The sequence below is a fragment of the Anolis carolinensis genome, chromosome 2, assembly GCF_035594765.1.
Source record: "Anolis carolinensis isolate JA03-04 chromosome 2, rAnoCar3.1.pri, whole genome shotgun sequence".
NCBI classification, from domain to species: Eukaryota; Metazoa; Chordata; class Lepidosauria; order Squamata; family Dactyloidae; genus Anolis; species Anolis carolinensis.
Genome location: NC_085842.1, coordinates 297,979,462 through 298,002,463, shown reverse-complemented (window position 1 = coordinate 298,002,463; position 23,002 = coordinate 297,979,462). Strand labels below are relative to the sequence as shown.

At 40.6% G+C, this 23,002-nt stretch overlaps 1 protein-coding gene across 1 annotated transcript in view; it reads left to right on the top strand.

Annotated features, from left to right (window-relative positions):
• The first annotated feature begins 1,367 nt into the window (after positions 1 to 1,367).
• The window catches only part of itga2 (integrin subunit alpha 2), a 72,018-nt gene continuing 50,383 nt past the window's right edge, over positions 1,368 to 23,002 (top strand). Inside the window, exons 1-2 of the mRNA XM_008102802.3 lie at positions 1,368 to 1,879; positions 22,134 to 22,257. Coding sequence (XP_008101009.2) covers positions 1,822 to 1,879; positions 22,134 to 22,257 — 182 coding nt within the window. The 5' untranslated portion in view covers positions 1,368 to 1,821. The remainder of the gene's footprint in view (positions 1,880 to 22,133; positions 22,258 to 23,002) is intronic.

The following is a 23,002-nucleotide window of genomic DNA, read 5'->3' as shown; positions in this document are numbered from 1 at the left end:
CCTAGGTTGGCCAGTCCGCTTTTATAAGATGTTATTTCTAGCACCCACTTTTTTCTGGATAGTCGAGCAGTGCTTCTTGTAAGTCAGACATGAGAGAAGCTTCCCTGCAGGATTGTAACACATCTGGGCATCCCCGCAGAAGGCTGATTCTATCACAACCAGAAGCAACTTGGAGCGACTTCTTGGGCAGAGAAAGCTACAGACTTCCTGAAATTGCAACTTCACGCTGCTCTTCATGGGGCATGTTCTCCAGACCCTTGATCATTTTAGTTGCCCTCCTCTGGACACATTCCAGCTTGTCAACACCTCCCTTCAATTGCGGTGCCCAGACTCGGACACAATATTCCAGGTGTGGTTTTCAGAAATAACCTTTTGAAAAATAAGCTTCAATTTAATTAAATTCGTTTTACTAAATGATCCCTGTTCATTATCTCCATACCAGAAAGACCTTCCATAGCACTGGACCTTGGTGGATAAAGTGAGACAAACTGCATTAATTTTACAGTCAGTAAGCAGGAACTCTGGGTGCCCCTCCACTGTAGAAAGAATACAGTTTGGCTCCACTTTCAATGCCATGGCTCAATGCTATGGGATCGTGGGAGCTGTAGTTTTGCAAGGTCTTTGTCTTCCCAAATAAAGAGAGCTCACTAAGTTCCAAATCCCAGAATGCCATAGCATTGGAGCCCCAGATGGCACAGTGGGTTGAACCACTGAGCTGCTACCTGGTGGCACTACCTGGAGGAATCCTCCACCTTGTGTGACTGTGGAGCTGAACAAACAACTCCACATATGTATGCTTGCCCACAATGCCCTGCCTCATGCACGGAGGAGGAGTTGTTCAAAGCCACGGACAACGCGGTCGCTGTTGCCCGCTTTTGGACTAAAACTATTTAGCTGTTTGTGATTCCTTTATTTTATCACTTTTGGACTTGTTTGTTGTGCAATGCTTTTGACACGAAATAAAAAATAAATAAACTGAGCTGCTGAACTTGCTGACTGAAAGGTTTGAATCTGGGGGGCGGGGTGAGCTCCCGCTGTTAGCCCTAGCTTCTGCCAAACTAGCAGTTTGAAAACATGCAAATGCGAGTAGATCAATAGGCACCGCTCCAGCAAGTGTTCCATGCAGTCATGCTAGCCAAATGACCTTGGAGGTGTCTATGGACAACGCTGGCTCCTCCGCTTAGAAATGGAGATGAGCACCAATCCCAAGAGTTGGACACGTCTAGATTTAACGTCAGGGGAAACCTTTACCTTACCTTAAGCAGGACCTCTGGATGTCCCTCCACTGTAGAATGAAAACAGTTTGGCTCTACTTTCAATGCTATGGGATCGTGGGAGTTGTAGCTTTGCAAGGTCTTTACCTTTACTACCAAAGAGAGCTTGCCAAACTCCAAATCCCAGAATGCCATAGCATTGAGCTATGGCAGGGAGAGTGGCGTCGAACTGTATTCAGTCTATAGTGGAGGGAGCTAAAAAATACTCTTTTTTTCGCAGGCTTGCAAGCGCTGCCTCCGAGTCTCCTGGCAGGTCGGGGAAGCGCCTGGCCCCGCCTCAAACGCGAACAAGTCCCGACGGAGCCACTCGGCTGAAACTGCGGAAAGAAGCGGTCGCTGTGCGGCTCGTTCCCATTATTCATCGGGCTCAGGTGAAGGCTTTGTGAAAGCAAACAAAAAGCCGCCGCCGCCCCCAGGTGTTGGGCACAGCACATCCATTTCTCAGGACTTGGAAAGAAGTTTCACCAAGGAGGCGCTGCAGGGAGCGAGTTGCTTTCCAGAGGTGTGTTTGTGGGGAAAAGCAGCGCTGAAATCTCTTCCGAGGACTATGAGCACGCCAGGACTCCCGTGGCTTCTTCTCCTTCTCCTTCTCCTTCTCAGCCAAGGTAAGCCAGGAGTGCAGCTATACAAAGCATGGGCAAACTTGGACCTTCCAGGTGTTTTGGACTTCAACTCCCACCATTCCTAACAGCCTCAGGCCCTTTCCTTTTCCCCCTCAGCCGCTTAAGCCCAAAACACCTGGAGGGCCCAAGTTTGCCCCTGTCTGAATACTGTATAGAATGAACTCTCTCCTGACTTTTCTCCTGCATCTGTGGCAGGCATCCTCAGGGCTGTGAGGTCTGTTGGAAACTAGGCAAGAGGGATGTATATATAGCAGCCATATATTCCGCCATAGCACTTGATGAACCAACCTGGACACAGCATATTATTTGAGAACACAGACATGCTGGACCACTGAGAACTACTACACAGAGAAGCCATTGAAATCCACAGGCATGTGGACAATTCCAACAGAAACTCTAAAATCACAACAGTAAATCAGGAACGACACTCTGAGAACAGGAGAATTTCAGACAAGAAACAATCAAGACCACCTAACACCTTCTAACAAAGGATCCCCCCCCCCCCCCCCCCCAGGCAGTTGTCTCAAGCAGACAAAAGTTCTTTCTCCCACCCTGGACTTTCCACGGATATATAAACCCCTCTTGCCTAGTTTTCTACAGACCTCTCAAACTCTGAGGATGTCTGACATAGATGCAGGTGAAACGTCAGGAGAGAATGCTTCTGGAACATGGACATAAAGCCCGGAAAACTAACAGTAACCTTGGGAGTTGTTGTTTGGCGAGGCACCAGCACTTTTTGTCAGAGAAGGTCACAACAACAGCTTCCATAGTTCGACTGCACTGAGTTAAGGCAGTTAACGTGGTGTCAATCTGCATTCATTCTATGGTATAGGTGTACCCCCTGAATTAGGCAGTGACGGCTGCAGTCCATCCTCTGTCATCCCACTTTTTTAATTGCTGTTTAAATGTCCCAGGGTGGATCTACACTGCATTTTGACACAACTTTAACTGCCCTGGTTCAATGATATGGGATCCCAGGAGTTGTTGTTTGGTCAGGCATCAGCACTTTATTGGCAAAGAAAGCTAAAGACACACAACTTCTGAGGATGCCTGCCATAGATGTGGTTGAAACGTCAGGAGAGAATGCTTCTGGAACATGGCCATAAAGCCCGGAAAACTCACAGCAACCCAGTGATTCCGGCCATGAAAGCCTTCGACAACACAAAGCTAAAGACATTTTTAAAACTACAGTCTCCATGATCCCATAGCACTGAGCCCTGGCGGTTCACTTGGGGTCAAACTGGATTAAATCTACAATAGATGCACCCCTATATTCTGTTTAGACTGGCCTCTGAATTTGGCAGTTCCCCATTTGGCAGAACTGTCCCAGTTCTTTCTCTGTCACCCAACACTTTCAACTGCTATTAAAATGTCTCAGTTTCCTCCTTCCACTTTTCTCCTTCAGTTGCAAACAAAGTTGGGCCTCAGCTCAGCAGTGGGGAGATAAGCCTTCCCAGACAAAGGCAAACTACTGCTCCATCTTCTAGCCTATAGCAGCTACCTCCTTTTGCCACCCATTTTTCCTCAGTTTAGTTCACTTGCTGCAAATTGAGTTTGAAGAATCATAGAATCATAGAGTTGGAAGAGACCTCATGGAATATCAAGTCTAACCCCCTGCCAAGAAGCAGAAACCACATTCAAAGCACCCCTGATAGATGGCCATCCAGCCTCTGCTTAAAAGCCTCCAAAGAAGGAGCCTCCACCATACCCTGGGGCAGAGAGCTCCACTGCTGAACAGCTTTCACAGTGAGGAAGTTCTTCCTGGTGTTCAGGTGGAATCTCCTTTCCTGTAGTTTGAAGCCATTGTTCCATGTCCTCGTCTCCAGGGCAGCAGAAAACAAGCTTGCTCCCTCCTCCCTATAACTTCCCCTCACATGTTTATACATGGCCCTCATGATGTCTCCTCTCAGTCTTCTCTTCTGCAGGCTAAATATGCCAAGCTCTTTAAACCTCTCCTTATAGGACTTGTTTTCGAGACCCTTGATCATTTTAGTCGCCCTCCTCTGGACACATTCCAGCTTGCCAACATCTCCCTTCAACTGCGGTGCCCAAAATTGGACACAGTATTCCAGATGTGGTCTGACCAAGGCAGAATAGAGGGGTAGCATGACTTCCCTGGATCTAGACACTAGACTCCTATTTATGCAGGCCAAGATCTCATTGGCTTTTTTAGCGGTCAGTGACATTGTTGGCTCATATTTAACTTGTCCACAAGGACTCCAAGATCTTTTTCACACATACTACTCTCGAGCCAGGGATCCCCCATTCTGTACCTTTGCATTTCATTTTTTTCTGCCTAAGTGGAGTATCTTGCATTTGTCCCTGTTGAACTTCATTTTGTTAGTGTTGGCCCATCTCGCTAATCTGTTAAGATCATTTTGAATTCTGTTCCTGTCTTCTGGAATATTGGCTATCCCTCCCAGTTTGGTGTTGTCTACAAAAGTAGAACAAAAGTAGTTTGGCCCCAAATTCCAGAAAGAGGATTGGAGAGGAGAGATGACATTTCCCCTTTCCCAGTATCTTCATGCAGAAGTAAACAGCTGAAGCTTCTCCAAGTGTGCACATATGCGTTCTTCCTCACAACTGTTGCCATCTTGATCACATTCTGATGTTGCTTGGCCAAAAGTGGACCACTTTTCACCTGGGAAATGTTGGAGAGCACAATTCCCTCTGTCATTTGAACCAGCTTCATTTTTAGGTCCTATGTTGGTAATTGCCAGGGAGAGTGCAAATCTTTCCCAAGATCTCAGTCATGTTTGGACAATGAGAACATGTGCTTTAAACATGTGCAATGTGCTTTAAAAGCAGCAATCCCAATGGATGCTCCTTTGCTTCCTTAATCCCTCCCAATGAGACCCTTGCACACCTAGAAATGTATTTGGGGGCTTTGCAGGATTTGAGGGCTTTGTAATTTCTTGTCTGAAACACACTTCAAGCAGAGCACTCTTCAGATAAGGAGGCAGGCTGCCTTCTGCAGGACCTGGACAAAGTATATTACTTTCCAGGCTGCTGTCCTGTTAGACCTATAAAATTATTCTGTTGAAACAGATGAGGGATCAAATTAATTTGATTGTTTTATCTACTGCTACAACTGTCCTCTTTATTGTGACTAGACTTGAATACAATTCTGTGGGAGAAGTGTGACATATGAATCCAGTAAATTTAAACAAGCCAGCACACTTAGGGTTAGGTTAAATTTTCTCTCCAGTTTGGAGAATACTTTTCAACGTTCAATGTGTTGTGTGTGTAGAAAACTATTCATTATACATTTCAGTTGTTTGGAATATTGCACAAAGACTGCTTTCAAATAAGGCTTTTATTTTGCACATACCATATTTGCTTGTCAGGGCCCCTTCCTCAGGTGCACATGCCAAATGAGGCAAAGCAGGTGTTTACAAGAGGGCATTTTCAGTATGGAGTCTTGACTATGGAATGCTCTTCACAGAAAAGCTTGATCAACATCTATATTGTGCTTTTAATGGTGCCAACCAAAAACCTTCTCATTTTCCCAGGTATTTTAGCTCCCTTTTAAGGCACCAGATCCTTTCTTATCTTGGAAGTTAAGCTGGGTCAGCCCTGGCTAGTACTTAGATGGGAAACCACAACCAACAGCACCAGGTGCTGTAGGCTAGATTTCAGAGGAAAGAAATCTGTAAGTATTCCTTGTCGAAGAAAACTCTATGTAATTCCTGGAGTCACCACAAATTGACAGTTGACTTGAAGATACACACACCCAGGTCACCAGGCGGTTTTGTCTTTGCTTCTAATTATATTACATGCAATTACTTCATGGTTTGCATTTGAATTACTTAATCTCATGTTTATCAGTGTTACTTTGTTGTTATTTTGTTTTTAGTTGCATAGCTTGCTTGGGAAACAATTGGCCAAGCTTAAAAAAAATTCTTGGAAATCTTCAAATAATTATGGTCACCTTTCTGTAGTTAGCTTACTTAGACCTAGACCTTCCCAAAAAGAGACTTGTAAGGCCAGTGAGTGCATAATGTAATAGTTTGGTTGTGAGGGTTTGACTTGGAAGATCCAAGTTGAAGTCTCCACCTTGCAATGAAATCCTTGGGTTATACAGGACTGATCATCCTCTCTCACTTTCTTCTATGCCAGTAGTTCTCAATCTGTGGGTCACCAGATGTTTTGGCCTTTAACTCCCAGAAATCCTAACAGCTGGTAAACTGGCTGGGATTTTTAGGAGCTGTAGGCCAAAACACCTGGGGACCCACAGGTTGAAAACCACTGTGGGAGAAGACCTGTGTATGCTACACTGAATTCATTGAAAGGAAAGTGATATAATAAATGTAATGAATGCATAAAACGAATACACTTTATTTTGTAGATCTATAATATGGCGACTTAATACCTACAGCATGATAACACAGTACAGTAAATCTCCAGTATATTATTATTATGTTTATTTATATCCCACTTTTTCTCTCCATATGGAGACTCAAAGCGGCTCACAACTAAAAGCATTTCAATACAACTTAAAATATAGAAATATACAAATATCAAAACAGTATTAACCAACATTAATATTAAAACAATCCAGATTAAATCTATAAAAGCATATAAAATCACATCGCAAAATCACAGCAGCCCTTGATGATTTTGGGGGAATACATTTGTGATCTTACTAGGGAAACAGGAAGCCATGAATAGTAGAAGACTTAGGAAATTCCAAAGAATTTGCCAGCATGATTGTATGATAACGTCTAACAGAAGCATACCATGGAATTGTTCGGAGGATCTAGAAAATTCCCATGCCACATCTTAAATAATACTTAATATGGGAATGCCTTTGAGCTTGATCAAAGGGGCTTTCCCTTCTGCTGCTGGCTGTTAAAGGTTTTATACAGACCATCACAAGACCCTCTTAAAAAGGAAGAAATAGAAAAAGTGAATGACACAAAAGCTCCATTCAGAAACTTCCTTGCACCAATAAGTAGAGGAAGAGCATGTATGCTCTCTGTGCTCACTGACCCCCACCCTCCGCTCTCTTCAGAATCTTCATGAACTATGATGTGAATGAGAAACAGGGTGTGTCATCTGTCTCTGGAAATATCCATGAAATATAGAGCCCCGGGGCTTGAATATAAAGACCTGCTCTTCTATGCTCTTCCTTCATGCATGTTGGCATCCATAAAGTACAGGTTGAGCTTCCCTTATCCAGAATTCCAAAATCATAAACACTCAAAAATCTTAAATTGCCCACATGGGTAGCTTAGGCAGTAACACTTTTGCTTTCTGATAACTCAAAGTACATACACTTTATTTCATGCAAAAAATATTACTGGTACATTGTGTATAGCATTACTTTCAAACCAACTGCATAAGATGTGTATGAAACATCCATGAGTTTTATGTTTAGTCTTGGGTCCCATCTTGATTATATCTCATTGTGTAAACATATTCAAATATAGGGATTCGAAAATCCAGAAAAATGTGAAATTGAAAACACTTCTGGTCCCAGGCACATTCAACTGGTAGCTGAAAGGGCTGAACTGAAATAAACCCCTGCCTGGATTATTTCTATAAGCAATCCAAACAATGCCATGTGTGTTTTTTAAAGCATAATGAAAGTTCTAGTCCTGGCTAAAGTTTGTTGTTGCTATTGTGTGCCTTCAAGTCTGTTTTTATTTATGGCTACCTTAAAGTAAATTTAGCAAGGTTATTTAGAGGAGGTCTGTCAGCATCTTCCTCTGAGGCTGCAGTAGACTTCCATGGACAAGCAGGGATTTGAATTCCCATCTCTGGAGTCCTAGTCCAATACTCAGAGCACTACCCCACAGTGGATCTAGCTAAAGTAGATCCACTGACTCAGTCTGTGGAACTCGGCAAATTTCTATTGCTCAGTAAATCTACTGTAGTCAGAACTAATAAAATAAAATGGTATAATTGAAACTATTGTTTCCTCCATACTGTTTTTCCCAAGAAAATTATTGCTTCTTTTCAAGATTTTATCAGAATTTTCTTCGAAGCAAGATATGCCCTTTGCTGCAGAGCTATCAGAACAAATCATTTCAGATTTAGGATTAGGAAGAAGCGTTTTCTGTGTAGCTTTATGTCATCATCCTATCATCCAAACTAAATAATTAGCAAATAAGGGTAGGAATTGTTCACAGAGATGGATCTTTTAAATAATATTTTCATGATACATAAATGTGTGATACTAAGAGTGCTGCTGATGGGCCATATGCTATTATTTCACATGCCATCTCTCTGCACCCCTTCCTTATGGAGTACAATTTCTAATGAAACTGTTAAAAGACAGCAAGATAGCTGCATTTCAGACTTAGGAGTTTTAACCTGCAAATGCTGGTTGTGGGAGTACTCTGATTAGCCTTAACCATGGTTTACAGCACTACTGACACATGTCTAAATCCAATTGTTAGCTCACCAGGTGTAGAAGACGTTATCAAATCCACAAGCACTTGTTGTCAACTTATATGAGAGTTCTTCAAAATGTTTCTGTAGTTTTTAAAACTCTTTATCAAGAATTTCAAAAACAAATTACATTATTTTTCTACACAGTCACCTTTCTTTGCAATGCATTTTCCCTAGCGTTGTACCAACTTTTTAATGCCATCAGCAAAACATGTTTTTGGTTGAGCACGTAGCACCGCTGCTTTCACATCACTTGCTTGCTGCTTGCGCTTATGCTCCTCTGTCAGTACACACTGTAGTGAACTTAAGGCTTCCATGAATCAGAGGAAGATCCAACACTCATATTTGGTTTTCCTGCAATCTCTTTGACTATTATTCTCCTCTTTTCGCGCATCAGTTCTAGGGTTTGTTCTTCATTCCTCGTCGTCATGGCTGTAGCTGAACGCCCAGAGCGCTCTGCATGCGTCACAGTAATACGGCCATTTTTGGACATTTCAATCCTCTCACAGACTACTGTACAAGAGAGAACTCATACTGAGTGCACATGTGGAGATGAATTTGTGCTCCCAGCACACCTTCTGCCCACAAAAAGCATGTGACAGAACACTGTTATTCTTTGTTGCAATTTATATATTTTGCAGCCATCTTCACCACGGTGTGACAACTCTTATACTAAACTGCAAGGTTATCTGGCTTGCTAGACAGATTAGTCACATGACTCTCTCAGACCCAACCAATTAGTACTAGAGTAGAGTCTCACTTATCCAACGTAAACGGGCCAGCAGAACATTGGATAAGCGAATATGTTGGATAATAAGGAGAGATTAAGGAAAGGCCTATTAAACATCAAATTAGGTTGTGATTTTACAAATTAAGCACCAAAACATCATGTTTTACAACAAATTTGACAGAAAAAGTAGTTCAATACACAGTACTGCTATGTAGTAATTACTGTATTTATGAATTTAGCACCAAAATATCATGATATATTGAAAACATTGACTACAAAAATGCGTTGGATAATCCAGAACGTTGGATAAGCGAGTGTTGGATAAGTGAGACTCTACTGTATTTCCATCCTCACAATTTCCAACAAAAATATAAAAGTGCAGAAATGTTTTGGTTCAATCTTTTTACAGTAGTTGGGTGCTAACCTTTGGATTTAAGCCATTAATTAACACTTATAGCCAACCCTGGGACAGGAATTCACACTCCAAATGGAAGGAGTGGAAAAATGTTTAAAAAGGCTGCTGGGCAACTCCTTGTTGCTGAAACATCTCAAAACTAGAACTGTTTTCACTATTATGGTGAGCATATTTGTGTCAATAAGTCCCTTTTTAGCTTCATCTCTTAGATATTTCATGCAGGTATACTTGAGGAGACATACCGGTAGGAACTTACCGGTTTAAAAGTGTTTCTCCATTTTTCCTGTATCCTTTAGTGATTTTAGCAATATCATGACAGAACTTGGAAAAGTTATAATTTTGGATTACAGGTCTCCAAACCTGCCAGCTGGCATAGTTTCTGGCTGTGCTACTGAAATAGTTTGTCCAAAACAGTGATGTTCCCAAGTTCTGCCTGTCATGTACCCCACACTTTCTATTCCTTCTTGGACCAAGATGAGTGTGAAGTGTGGAAATATGAACTACCTCATTTTTTTTGAAAAGTTAATAGCCTTTGCACGTACTTTTCTGGGAGCAGCAGCTGTGACATTCATTGGTCATAACATCTCCATTGTACCAGTTTTTCCAGATTGTAAAAAAATGAACTTGTTTCATCTGAGCTTGCTATGGACTTGGATGGCGTACAAAAAGCATTTACCTGCAAGAAGTTCCATCTTGTTTGTTCAGTAATTGTGGAAAACATTGTGGAATGTAGTGCTAGAGGGAATGAAATCAGATACAAAGACATTAACCTTTTGGAAGAATTGTGGCATGCAGACAGCTCTGAAATATGTTTATTTAAGTATTACAAAATGAAAAACGAATCCTCAGGTCATGAAGCATCCTATCTGCTTTTCTTTTATTGTCTTTGTGGACGTGACTGTGGCTTAAACAAAAGCACAATTTTATACTCTGAAGACACTTGGACTAGAGTGACAGTATGTACTAGTGTTGTCAAAACAGAGTATGGTAGATGCAATGTAGTAATATGCGGGGAGATACCCCATTGGCAGGAGCTGTAAGAAAATATGAATGTTTGGACAGTGAGATCTTGGTATCTGCTGGAGTTTGGTTCCAGGACCCACCATAGATACCAAATTGGAAGATGCTAAAGGCCCATTATATACAATTGCATAGTAACATAGTGTCCCTTATACTAAATGGGAAAATCAAGGTCTTAATAGAGACTCCCAAAACACAGTGGATTCTTCTTGCAAGTTTTTAAACAACAAGTTAAATATCTCTGTTGAATTCCAATGGCTTCCTTGAGTCCTAATTTTAGGGTTAGGGTTAGGGTTAGGGAGATTATATAAGATTATATGTTAATGTAAAATAATGTCTGCATCTTAGGGTGTTTTAATAATAAATTGTCAAGATGCTCCTTGGGGTCATTTCAGCTCTACAGTTCTATCAAAAATTGAAGACTTATGATGAAGGCTATGACATTTGGCCAAATGCTATGTTGGTGGTGGGGTGATTTTGCAACATGAATGTTTCATCTGGAAGCATCCTAAATAATCAGGGAAATACAAGAGGACATTGTAATAGTCAGACAATGAGGCCTGTTTCACAAATTTAACTCAGATAATGTATAAAGAAAAGAAAGGACAGCTCCCATGGGATCAGTATCCATGGTTTCATTTATTCACATCTGACAAAATACATCATCTCTAGGCATTTTCTAGATCCTCCAGCATGACGTTTGTGGTATTTTTGGGCCAGAGGTCTTTCATTTCAGTAGGGTTTGCTATTATCTGCAGTTTGGTGTTGCTAAGTGAAGTTTGGGAACATATGTCCCATGGCTTTGGGGTTATACTGTCCATTATATTTTCTTGGCATATAGGCAGCTATTTTCAAAGTTCTCCAACTTTCCTATTGCATCATCACATACATATAAATGCACATTTAGATTTGGCAGCATTAAGCAAGAGTTTCATAGCAATTGGTTGTGATACAGTGGAGGGGGAGAGAGGGATGATGTGTGTTTGTTTTTATTTTTATTCAGAAGGCCAGACCAAGCTATTAGCACTCCTAAAAGTCTCGAACGTTCACAATTCACTCTTGTCATTTTCGCTTACGCACTTCAAAGTTCCCTTTGTTTGGCTTTGTGCAGGCTTGTCCCCATTTCCATGGTTACTCCGCTGAAATGCAGACGCGACACAAGCTGCATTCCGATCAGGGTTGTTCATGAACCTCCTCCATCCCTTCCTGCAGCATATGTTTGACTGCTTGAAGGCAGCAATACTCAGAGTTTTCCTTTTTCATGGACCATTGAAAATTGCTGGTGATCTTGGCAGACCACTTCAAAAACCGTATTTATTCTGCAAATCAAAGCACATGCTTAGTTCTTATCATGGTTTTACTGTGTACTACTGCCACTCGAATGCTGTTGAATAGAAGTGGCACTTCATTAATCTTCCAGCTTATATGTACTTCTGTTGTGATGAATACACTTTTCTAATATCATCTTGTAGTATGATTCTATGACAGGAATAAAAAAGTCCTTACCCCAGGACAGTGTATGTGAGGCATCAGCTCTGCCTTGATTCTTGCTTGTTTAAGAATTTAGTATCAAAACTACCTGCTGCATCAGATTACTAAGATCAGCATCTACATACAGGAAGGTTCACAAGGAGAGCATAATTTCGTTTATAAAAATGTAACCAAAACTATTCCAATTTTGGCCCACATTCCAATATGCTTTCTGAATTACCAGCATGTCATCCCAGTCGACAAATGCCTTCTTTGTAATGAGTACATATATTCAGAACTTCCTTGCTTTTCAACCTTTACATTGTGTGTACAGGTTACATATCTCTTGCACAAAGTGCTGCATTTCTAGTAGTCATGGTTGTTCATGTATCTGTTGGAATTTGTATTTGTTAGTACATAGTAGAGTTGTATTTGTTTATCTTCTTTAGTTCCTTTTCTTGTTTTGAAATGCACTGTTTTAGCTTATGTTGCAGCCTAGGGTAATATTGGAATTTAAGAAAACAAATATAAATGCTGGTTGCAGTTTTTAGAGCATTGGGGCAAAATTCATCTTCTCTTCTTCACAGCTGGAAATTGTGCAAATATGATGTGTGGAAAGCAGTCAAGTAAATAGCTGATTTACTGTAGTGCCTAATATTAGGTCCAGATCCAGTAAAACCCTGATGGTAAGAGCAATTGCACAGAGGAATGCATTGCCTTGAAAGGTGGTGATGTCTCCTTCTCTAGGAGTTTTTAAACTAAGGTTCGATGGCTATCTGTTGGGAGTGCTTTGATTGTATATTTCTGTATGGCATGGGGTTGGACTGGATTTCCCTTGGGGTCTTCTTTTCCAATTCTATAATTGTTGTTGTTGTTGTTTGTTGTTTGTTGTTGTTTTCATGTTAGGCCATAGAATATTATCATAGGTATCTGTGGTCAAATGAAGTTTTGAATATTTTTGTGGTCTTGTAGGCATGTGCACACAGGGTTGCATGTGGTTCACACAACCTGTGTTTAAAATCTATTATAAGCAGATCCATTTTAAAATAACTATTTATTTACTTTTTTTCTTATTTCATTTCAAAACATATCAGATGAATACTGTGGAGAGCTGCTAATTCCCTGATGGATTCTTTTGTTCCATTTGCTTTGAGGACAGCATCATTTTAAAGGAAAAGCCGCCCATTTGACCACAGTTAACATACACGAGATGCTTGTGAGGCATGTTACACAGACTTTTTTTTTCCAAAAGTGTTATCATCCAAAAACATATGGCAAATTTTGGTTGTACTGCTGTTTCTGGAGCAGGCAACAAAATTATTGGTATATGGTCATAAGAGTTGGAAGAAACCACAAGGGCCATCCAGCCCAACCCCCTGCTATGCAGGAACACACAAACAAAGCACCCCCAACAGATGGTCATCTAGCCTCTGCTTAAAGACCTCCAGAGAAAGAGGCTCCACCACACTCCAAGGCAACATATCCCACTGCTGAAAAGCTCTTAACATCATGAAGTTCTTCCTAATGTTTAGATGGAATTTGAATCTATTTCTCTGTATCTTCACTAGAGCAGCAGAAAACAAGCTTGCCCTCCTCATCAGTGTGACAACTTTTCACATATTTAAGCATGGCTATTATGTATCCCCTCAGCCTTTTTTATCCAGGCTAAACATAGGACCTTATCACATTGGGATATAATCTGTTTATATCAGTATTCATCCCATATATTTTTTACAACTGGATGTATTGCAACAGGATGTATACTCTGCTCATCACACCTGACTATTACGATTCCTATGATTTGAAAATACTGCGCTTTGACTCATCACACCACTGAAAGCTGGCATCTCCTAATCCATTCAAAACACCCCCTACATCACTCTATGACCTTTTAAATTTTTTTTCCTAAGATTGTGTAGGGATGTAGCCTTGAAGTCCAAAACTACTAGTAATTGAAGTTCTTTTAAATACTAACATTCTGTTACACATACAGATGCAGTGGAAGGAGGGACTTCCACAGATTTCAGTAAAAATATTTTTAAAAATGAGGTAAAATGGCAATTAGTGATTTCAGTAATGGAGATCTTTCCCCTTTGACGTCCAAAATAGAAATGGTAGCCTCTTCCATTATAAAAAATCTGTGGTCATGCAACTCTGCCCATGGATAACATGTCATATTATTGCTGATGGGATGCATGCAGATCACACACAAAAGCAGTGCTTCAGCAATGGAAGAATCTGTAGCATTTCAAAAAACACAATTAGAATTCCGTCTGCAAATAATCAGTTTCTGCGCTGCTTTGCAGATGGATTCCGATGGAATATTGACGGGATGGGGCAAAAGTCATGTGATGGGACCCATTTGAAATCATTCTCAAACAGTCTCAGAAACGGAGTATTACCTAATGTGATAAAGTCCATACACAGCTCCCTAAGGCTCTCCTCATAGGGCTTGGTTTCCAAACCTTTGATCATTTCTCTTGATGTCTCTGAAGATGTTCTAGATTGTCAGTATCCTTCATGTTGTGCCCAGAACTGGACACAGTATTCCAAGTGAGGTCTAACCAAAGCAGAATAGAGTGGAACCATGACTTCCATACTCCAGTTGATGCAGACTAGAGTGGCATTGATAAGCATGCTTTCTATCCCATCATCCAAGTCGTTCATAAAGATGTTGAACATTACTGGGCCCAGGACAGATGCCTGTGGCACCCCACTGGTCACTTCCCTCCAAGATGAAGAAGAGCTGTCGGTGAGCATCTTTAGGGTTCAGCCAGTCAACTAATTCCTAATCCACCTAATAGTAACATTGTTTAGCCCACATTTTATTAGCTTCTTTGTGAGAATGTCATGAGAGACCTTGTCAGAGGCTTTACTGAAATTGAGATATGCTATATCTATAGCATTCCCTTCATCTACCAAGCATGTAAGTCTGTGAAAAAAGTGATAAGCTTTAACTTATTTTTGAGAAACCCACATTGACTTTTTGTGAGAATGGCAATCCTTTCCTAGTGTTATTGTCTCTTTGATGATATGTTTCAGAATTTTCAATCCTCTTCAACCGCCCCCCCCCCTTTTTTAATTTTTTTTGGGAAGATGCGGACAACATTAGCCTTTGTTGTTGTTTATTCATTCAGTCGCTACCAACTCTTCGTGACCTCATGGACCAACCCACGCTAGAGCTTCCTGTCGGCCATCACTATCCCCAGCTCCTTCAAGGTCAAGCTAGTCACTTCAAGGATACCATCCATCCATCTTGCCTTTGGTTGACCCCTATTCCTTTTTTGTTCCTTTCCCCCCAGCATCAGTATTTTCTCCAAGATATCCTGTCTTCTCATTATGTGGCCAAAATATTTAATCTTTGCCTCTAATATCCTTCCCTCCAGTAAGCAGTCGGCCTTTATTTTCTAGAGTATGGACTGGTTTGATCTTCTTGTGGTCCAAAGCGTTCTCAGAATTTTCCTCCAATGCCACAGTTCAAAAGCATCCATCTTTCTTCGCTCAACCTTCCTTATGGTCCAGCTCTTGGTTCTGAAATTACTTTTGCCCATTTTTTTTAAATATCCTTGGATGTAGTTCATCTTCTCCTGGAGACTTGAATTCATATAGATTACCCAAATATCCTCTATTACCTCTTTGCCTATTCTGTGCTGAATTTCCCTTACTGCATCATCTGTTCCATGCTCCCCAAGTTGTGGACTGTTAACCTTTTAGGAGAAGACTGGGGCAAAGATGGTGTTGACTAGTTCTGCCAAAATATTGAAAAAAATCTTTTAAAAATATGACCGGTCTTCTCTATAGCTACTCATTGCATATACTTCAGTATAAGTCGATCTCATGTATAAATTGGCCTCATGGAATGTGCAGTTAACTGGCAAACACCTTCTCCTTTACTCCCAGTTAATCTTTCAGTTTTCCTCTCTCTCACTCGCTCTCTGCTGGGAAGCTGTGCTCCAGTACTATCATCAAGCAGCTTGCTCTCAGTTGATCTGCAGTAAGCACTTGTAATGACTTGGCACTCTATGAATATAATGTCTAAAAAAATAGGGGAAAGGCCTTACCATTCATAAGCTAAAAATAGTATGAAGCAAACTTAGCTTTTTCATTCTTACTTCTTTTCAAGGAAGATTTTCAATATGTTTTCATGCTAGCTGCAATTTAATTTAAAAATACCAACTGGAAAGGATCCAAGGGTGATTTTTTTATATGATGGCACAAAACGTACCATGTTCTAATTACCAGTTAAAACATTGTGTTTTATATTCAGCAGTTAAGCAGAATTCTAAACAATCTGCAGAGAATAGTACATCTTTGGATCAGTATTGTTATTCAGTCGATTTGCAAGGAACAGAACTGCTGCCACTGTGTTTTAAGTGCATCTGTTCAGGTTCACAAGATACAGAAAAGAAAGATAAATTGAGTAAGATAGAGGCATCCCCTTAGCTCTAAGTGGTTCTAGATAAACTATTTCCAAGTTGCAACTTAGAAGCATTATAAGCCAATCCTGTTCATGACAAATGAATGGACATGTAGGAACAATGTATGTTTGAAGGATGTCTTTTTAATTAACTTCAGAAGATTTAGTTGTGTCTTTGTTTTGTGATTTATGCATAGAGTGCTGTTCTGCCTTACCATTTATTTATGGACTTGTAGTTACTTGATTGTTAGGTTTGTATGAGATGCAATGGTATGCCAGATGTTTCTTGAAATTTGCTTTCTTATTGTATTCAGTTCCATTCCTCCAAATAAACCAGAATTTGTTAACTATAAACAATTGTTAAAAACCTTCCTTTCTTGGGGCTTGTGAACTCCATCTTATTTATACCTTAATAGTACTTGGCCATTTATAGTTTCTTTTCTAGGGCCATTGCTTTTCAAGAGTTTTAACAGTGACCTCACACACATCTATATTGATCAATTGAATCATTTTCAAACAGATATGGAAGAAAATAGTTCTGCTGTGCAAATTATTACATAGAAAATTCTGGAACCAGTTTGAGGGCTGGATGTGATCACCCAAACCACAGAGCACTCATGCACATTAAAGGTTTTCTTTCACACACTTTTGTGGGAGTTGGTCGTCTAGATACTGAAGTTTGAAGCTGTCTTCAAATTTCTTTAAATGGTCAGTGCAGATGGTGCCTTATTTGATGGGATTAAGGGAATCCTTATCATGTTTGCAGATGAAACAAGACTGACAAGGGTGGCTAACACATTGGAAAATAGAAACACAGTCCCAAACCACATGCATAAACTAGGTGAAATTAATAAAATGAAGTTCAGCAGTGGAATCAATTGCTTAGAGAGGTGACGACATTTCCTTCTCTGGATGTCTTCAGAAAGAGGCTGATAGCTAATTGTCGGGGAGATCCTGTATTGAGCAGGGGGCTTTTTCCAATTCTAAATTCTATTAAAATTTAAATCAGTATTAAAGAATTCAAAAGCTCTTTTTGTTGTCTTCCATGGTTGTTTCATGCATTTTAATGACAATTGTATGTGCAAATTTTCATTGCATGTGCAAATTCACCCTTAGTTAATAAGGTCCAAATGACTGTTATGGCCGATTAAACTTTAAATGCAAAATTACATGCTAAGCTTTTTTCAAAGTCCAGTGCTCATTTAATGCATGAAATGTGGTAGGGGATGGTGGGAAGGGTGGATGAAAGCCATTTTGCATTGTATTTTTTTGCACTCCTTTCTAAGAAATCTTATCTTTAGGCTAAAGGTAAAGGTAAAGGTTTCCCCTGACGTTAAGTCCATTTGTGACCGACTCTGAGGGTTGGTGCTCATCTCCATTTCTAAGCCAAAGAGCCGGCATTGTCCATAGACACTTCCAGGGTCATGTGGCCGGCATGATTGCATGGAGTGCAATAAGATGAAGGGATTGTATTGATTTAACTATTACCCACTTTTGGTTTCTTGAATGTCCATAGTCTGCTGAATAAGTTATATCTCCAACAGAGACTGTTATGCGCACCACATCCTTGACTTGTCTAGAAATTGCATACGTGGCTTTATAATCTGAGGAGTTCTTATCTGCAGATAGTCTGTCTCCTAATTAAGGAGGTCCCATATCCCATAATTGTTTTGCTCTTGAAGACATTGAAAAGTGAAATAATTTTCCTTATTTTCTTATTTTTTTACTTCCATGAGTTCATTTTTGGCCATTTGACATGGCTTGAATTAATCAGCGCATAAACTGTGGGTGTTATTTGTATACGCCATGCATCTTAAGAGTCGCCACTTCTAAAAGAACAAACAGACCAGCTGTTATAACAGTGAGTAAATAGTAGTTGTCTGAGCTTCTGCTTCAGCTTCAGCAATTACGGACAAGTTCATTAGGGGTGTCTAAACAGAAGTTTTCCATTTGCTTTACTGTAATCTGGTAAAAGATCTTGTAAATGCTTGTAACTGATGCAAGGAGGATAACTGGTAAAATTCCAAAATTATTACGTTTTTTGTGCTCTCCCTCCTACACTGTTCCAGGCCAACAGTTCATGACACAGGAAGTCGTTTTTGTGAATACTTAACTTTATATGCTAAATGGGTTCACTCCTTAGCAGTGTTTTTTTAAATGAAGGCCAACTTTTATTGCTGTCTTCTTTTCTTTTATTAATTATATTCTATTATTATTTATTATATGACACAGCAAACAAAATAGATATGCTGGATTTTGTATCACAAAATCACAAGTCGAACACTTCCCAAGTTTCTATTATTATTATTATTATTATTATTATTATTATTATTATTATTATTATTATTATTATTTCTACCTCGCTTTATCTCTCTAAAAAGAGACTCAAAGCAGCTAACATTAAAAGCAATTAGCCAAGTAGCCTGGACTTGGACCCTATAGGGCTTTATAGATCATAATCACCACTTTGAATTATTCCTCAAAACAGAATGGTAGTCAGTGGAGCCCATTGCTGCAGAGGGCTTGTGCACTCCCTGTAGTCATCCCTAGTTAGCAATCTGGCTGCAGCTCTTTGGACCAGCTGAAGTTTCTGAACAGTCTTCAAAGGCAGCCCTGCATAGAGTGTGTCCCAGGAATCCAGTCCTGTATGCAAATTTATTTTGAAGCATCTTAGAGACTGAGAAGGAAAATGGTAGCATACATTTTCATAGACTAAGGGCCATCTACACTGACCATTTGCAACAAAGAACACCAAAAGCAGCTCCATGGCAGCCAAACTACGCAAAGCTGATCCAGGGTAATGAAAGGCAAGCCCATCTTAACACAGCCTTGACCTGCATTAGAGCAGAATTCAGAGCAACCCGTGACTTTGGGCCTATTTAAACAGTTGGGCCAGTTCTGAGATGAAACCAGTCACAACTGTTTACACAGTCCTTGCATGTTTGTTGGGTTCAGGCGGACTGGGAACATGGGATGGCACTTATCTTCCCCTCCCATTCTTCATGTTGCATGATCCTTGGCCATAGCATGGGTCTTGCTGGTCAGCTGTTACTTATATTGATGTCCGTGGAGGTAATGGGGCAAATAGGGAAGAGATGATAAAATGCTAAGTAGCTTTTGCTAACATAACATGGGTTTCCATTCTGTGAATGACAACCCAATCTTGTTATTTACTCCTAATAATCCTTTTTAATATCCTCTGTTGTGTGAAACACCTATTGACTTGCTTCTTTTTAACATGAAAGCACCCTTTCTATTAAATCTTGTCATTTCTATGTTATGCAAGAGGAGCTGACACCAAGTTAGAGAATTGTTGAAGAGTACAGAGTCTAAGGTAGAATAAGAAAGTCATGTGAAAATTCAGTTGAAAATAAGCGTGAACAATTGAGAATTTCATTATCCTAAATCCTCCAAAATGTTGCAGATAAAAACTGGGAAACTCGAGATGAAGCAACATTAAAATTAGGTCAAAAGGGCAAAGATTATGAATGAGAAGAATACACAAACTAGGAGATGGCAGCTGTTTGCTTTTGTCTGAGCCTACTAAGATGGACAAGTCTCCTCCTGCTCCTCTCCCCGCCTGCTTAATTAACTTAGTGAAAACTAAACTACTATTTCACTTTGAAGGGTTTGTAGCAATTGACATTAGTTGAGGATAAAGGGAAACATGGAAGGAGAACAGAAAAATTGGGACATTCTAAACGGAGCTGAAAATAGGACAGTAAAGGCTTAATCAAAACTCTCCTTGATGAATTAGGACAGTATCATAGAATCATAGAATAGTAGAGTTGGAAGAGACCTCATGGGCCATCCAGTCCAACCCCCTGCTAAGAAGCAGGAAATCGCATTCAAAGCACCCCCGACAGATGGCCATCCAGCCTCTGTTTAAAAGCCTCCAAAGAAGGAGCCTCCACCACAGTCTGGGGGAGAGAGTTCCACTGCCGAACAGCCCTCACAGTGAGGAAGTTCTTCCTGATGTTCAGGTGGAATCTCCTTTCCTGTAGTTTGAAGCCATTGTTCCGTGTCCTAGTCTGCAGGGCCGCAGAAAACAAGCTTGCTCCCTCCTCCCTATGACTTCCCCTCACATATTTGTACATGGCTATCATGTCTCCTCTCAGCCTTCTCTTCTGCAGGCTAAACATGCCCAGCTCTTTAAGCCGCTCCTCATAGGACTTGTTCTCCAGACCCTTAATCATTTTAGTCGCCCTCCTCTGGACGCTTTCCAGCTTGTCAACATCTCCCTTCAACTGCGGTGCCCAAAATTGGACACAGTATTCCAGGTGTGGTCTGACCAAGGCAGAATAGAGGGGGAGCAGGACTTCCCTGGATCTAGACGCTATTCCCCTATTGATGCAGGCCAGAATCCCGTTGGCTTTTTTAGCTGCCGCATCACATTGTTGGCTCATGTTTAACTTGTTGTCCACAAGGACTCCAAGATCTTTTTCACATGTACTGCTGTCTAGCCAGGCGTCCCCCATTCTGTATCTTTGCATTCCATTTTTTCTGCCGAAGTGAAGTATCTTGCATTTGTCCCTGTTGAACTTCATTTTGTTAGTTTCGGCCCATCTCTCTAGTCTGTCAAGTTCGTTTTGAATTCTGCTCCTGTCTTCTGGAGTGTTAGCTATCCCTCCCAGTTTGGTGTCATCTGCAAACTTGATGATCGTGCCTTCTAACCCTTCGTCTAAGTCGTTAATAAAGATGTTGAACAGAACCGGGCCCAGGACGGAGCCCTGCGGCACTCCACTTGTCACTTCGTTCCATGATGAAGATGACGCATTGGTGAGCACCCTTTGGGTTCGTTCGCTTAGCCAATTACAGATCCACCAAACCGTTGTTTTGTCTAGCCCACATTTTACTAGTTTGTTTGCCAGAAGGTTGTGGGGGGCTTTGTCGAAGGCCTTACTGAAATCCAGGTAGGCTACATCCACAGCATTCCCTGTATCGACCCAACTCGTAACTCTATCGAAAAAAGAGATCAGATTAGTCTGGCATGACTTGTTTTTGGTAAATCCGTGTTGACTATTAGCAATGACCGCACTTGTTTCTAAGTGTTCGCAGACCACTTCCTTAATGATCTTTTCCAGAATCTTTCCTGGTATCGATGTGAATATCGATGTATCAGGGTTTGTTATCCAAGGAATGGTCTGTATATCTGTACTTTGGAGAGATGTGCTGTGCTATGACACTCTCAAGTCCCAATCCAAAACTTTAACTACTGCATCACTATGATATATTTACCTCTTTTGTCTCCTGCTTCTGCTTATAATTGGAAGGAGGGAACCTCTGCAATAAACTGAAAACATTCTTGTCCATTGAAAATTATGCTGCTCTGCTATATATTTAGGTTAACTTTTGTAAGATAATATATGCCTGAAGAAAGTTTAGTCAATGGCTTCTTTTGGCATGATAGCCCAAAAAGCATCAAGAAACAGGTAACTTAAAAACATATACTTGAAACTTCAGAAAGACACCAGCCATTAGAGGAGGCAACACCACCCTAGCATGAAACAATATATGACAACTTGTTCACTATGTTCCTCTTTACATATTTTCAAACCCATTATACTCTAATATAAAGGTTAGAAATAGTTTTTTTTAAAAAAATGAAACTGAGATCCTGAATTCTGATGCAGGTCCAGTTGCTGCACCTATGCAGCATTTTTGTGGAAATGTGGGATATACTCATACTATTATGGCACATAAATCATATGTAGAGTGGAAATGAGGTGCAGAAGGGGATTGCATCCATTTCTTAATTGATTTTTATGATGTTACTTCCTCTTAATAGGTATCCTTCAGAACTGCTGTGAAGCCTACAATGTTGGACTCCAAGGAGCAAAAGTATTTTCCGGCCCCTCGAGTGAGCAATTTGGATATAATGTTCAACAGCTTTTAAATGAAGAAGGCAAATGGTAAGCATTTTCTCTTCTTCATTCAGAGACAACGCAAAAGCAAAGCAAAGGATAGCTACCCTGTAGCTATGAAGTTCTTCTTAAATGTCCTCTAAAGCAATATGCTGTCAAGAGAATCACAAGCCACCCAGAGTCTCCTTGGGTGAGAAGGGCAGGGTAGAAATGGTGTAAATAAATAAATAAATAAGATGGTCTGTTTCTGTTTGCTTTTGTCCCAAATACATCCTCTCTAAGGCCCCTTCCACACAGCAGAATAAAATCCCACATTTTCTCATTTAAGCTGGAATATATGGCAGTGTGGACTCAGATAACTCAGTTCAAAGCAGATATTGTGGGATTTTCTACCTTGATATTCTGGGTTATATGGTTGTGTGGAAGGGCCCTAAGTGTTTTCTAGGGACCCTTCCAGACAGGCCTCAATCCTGGGAGGAACTGTGGCAGTAGAGGATCAATCAAAACTCTCCTTGCTGAATGAGGACAGTATCAGGGTTTGTTATCCCAGTTCCTCAAACCCCAGGCTTTCCCTTGGAAGGTGACTGCATTACGATCCAGATCTTTCCAGGTGTTTAATTATTCTGGAGTTAACTGAGAAATCCCAGTTTACTCCAGATTAATTCTGGTTTACCTTAGGTGTCATTTGGACGCCTCACGTAAACCCGAGACAGGTCCCACACTGGTACACTTACACTGGAAGTTGGCCAGAGACTTGTGCTGAAGAACCAGAGAACTACACTGTTGTCCTCTC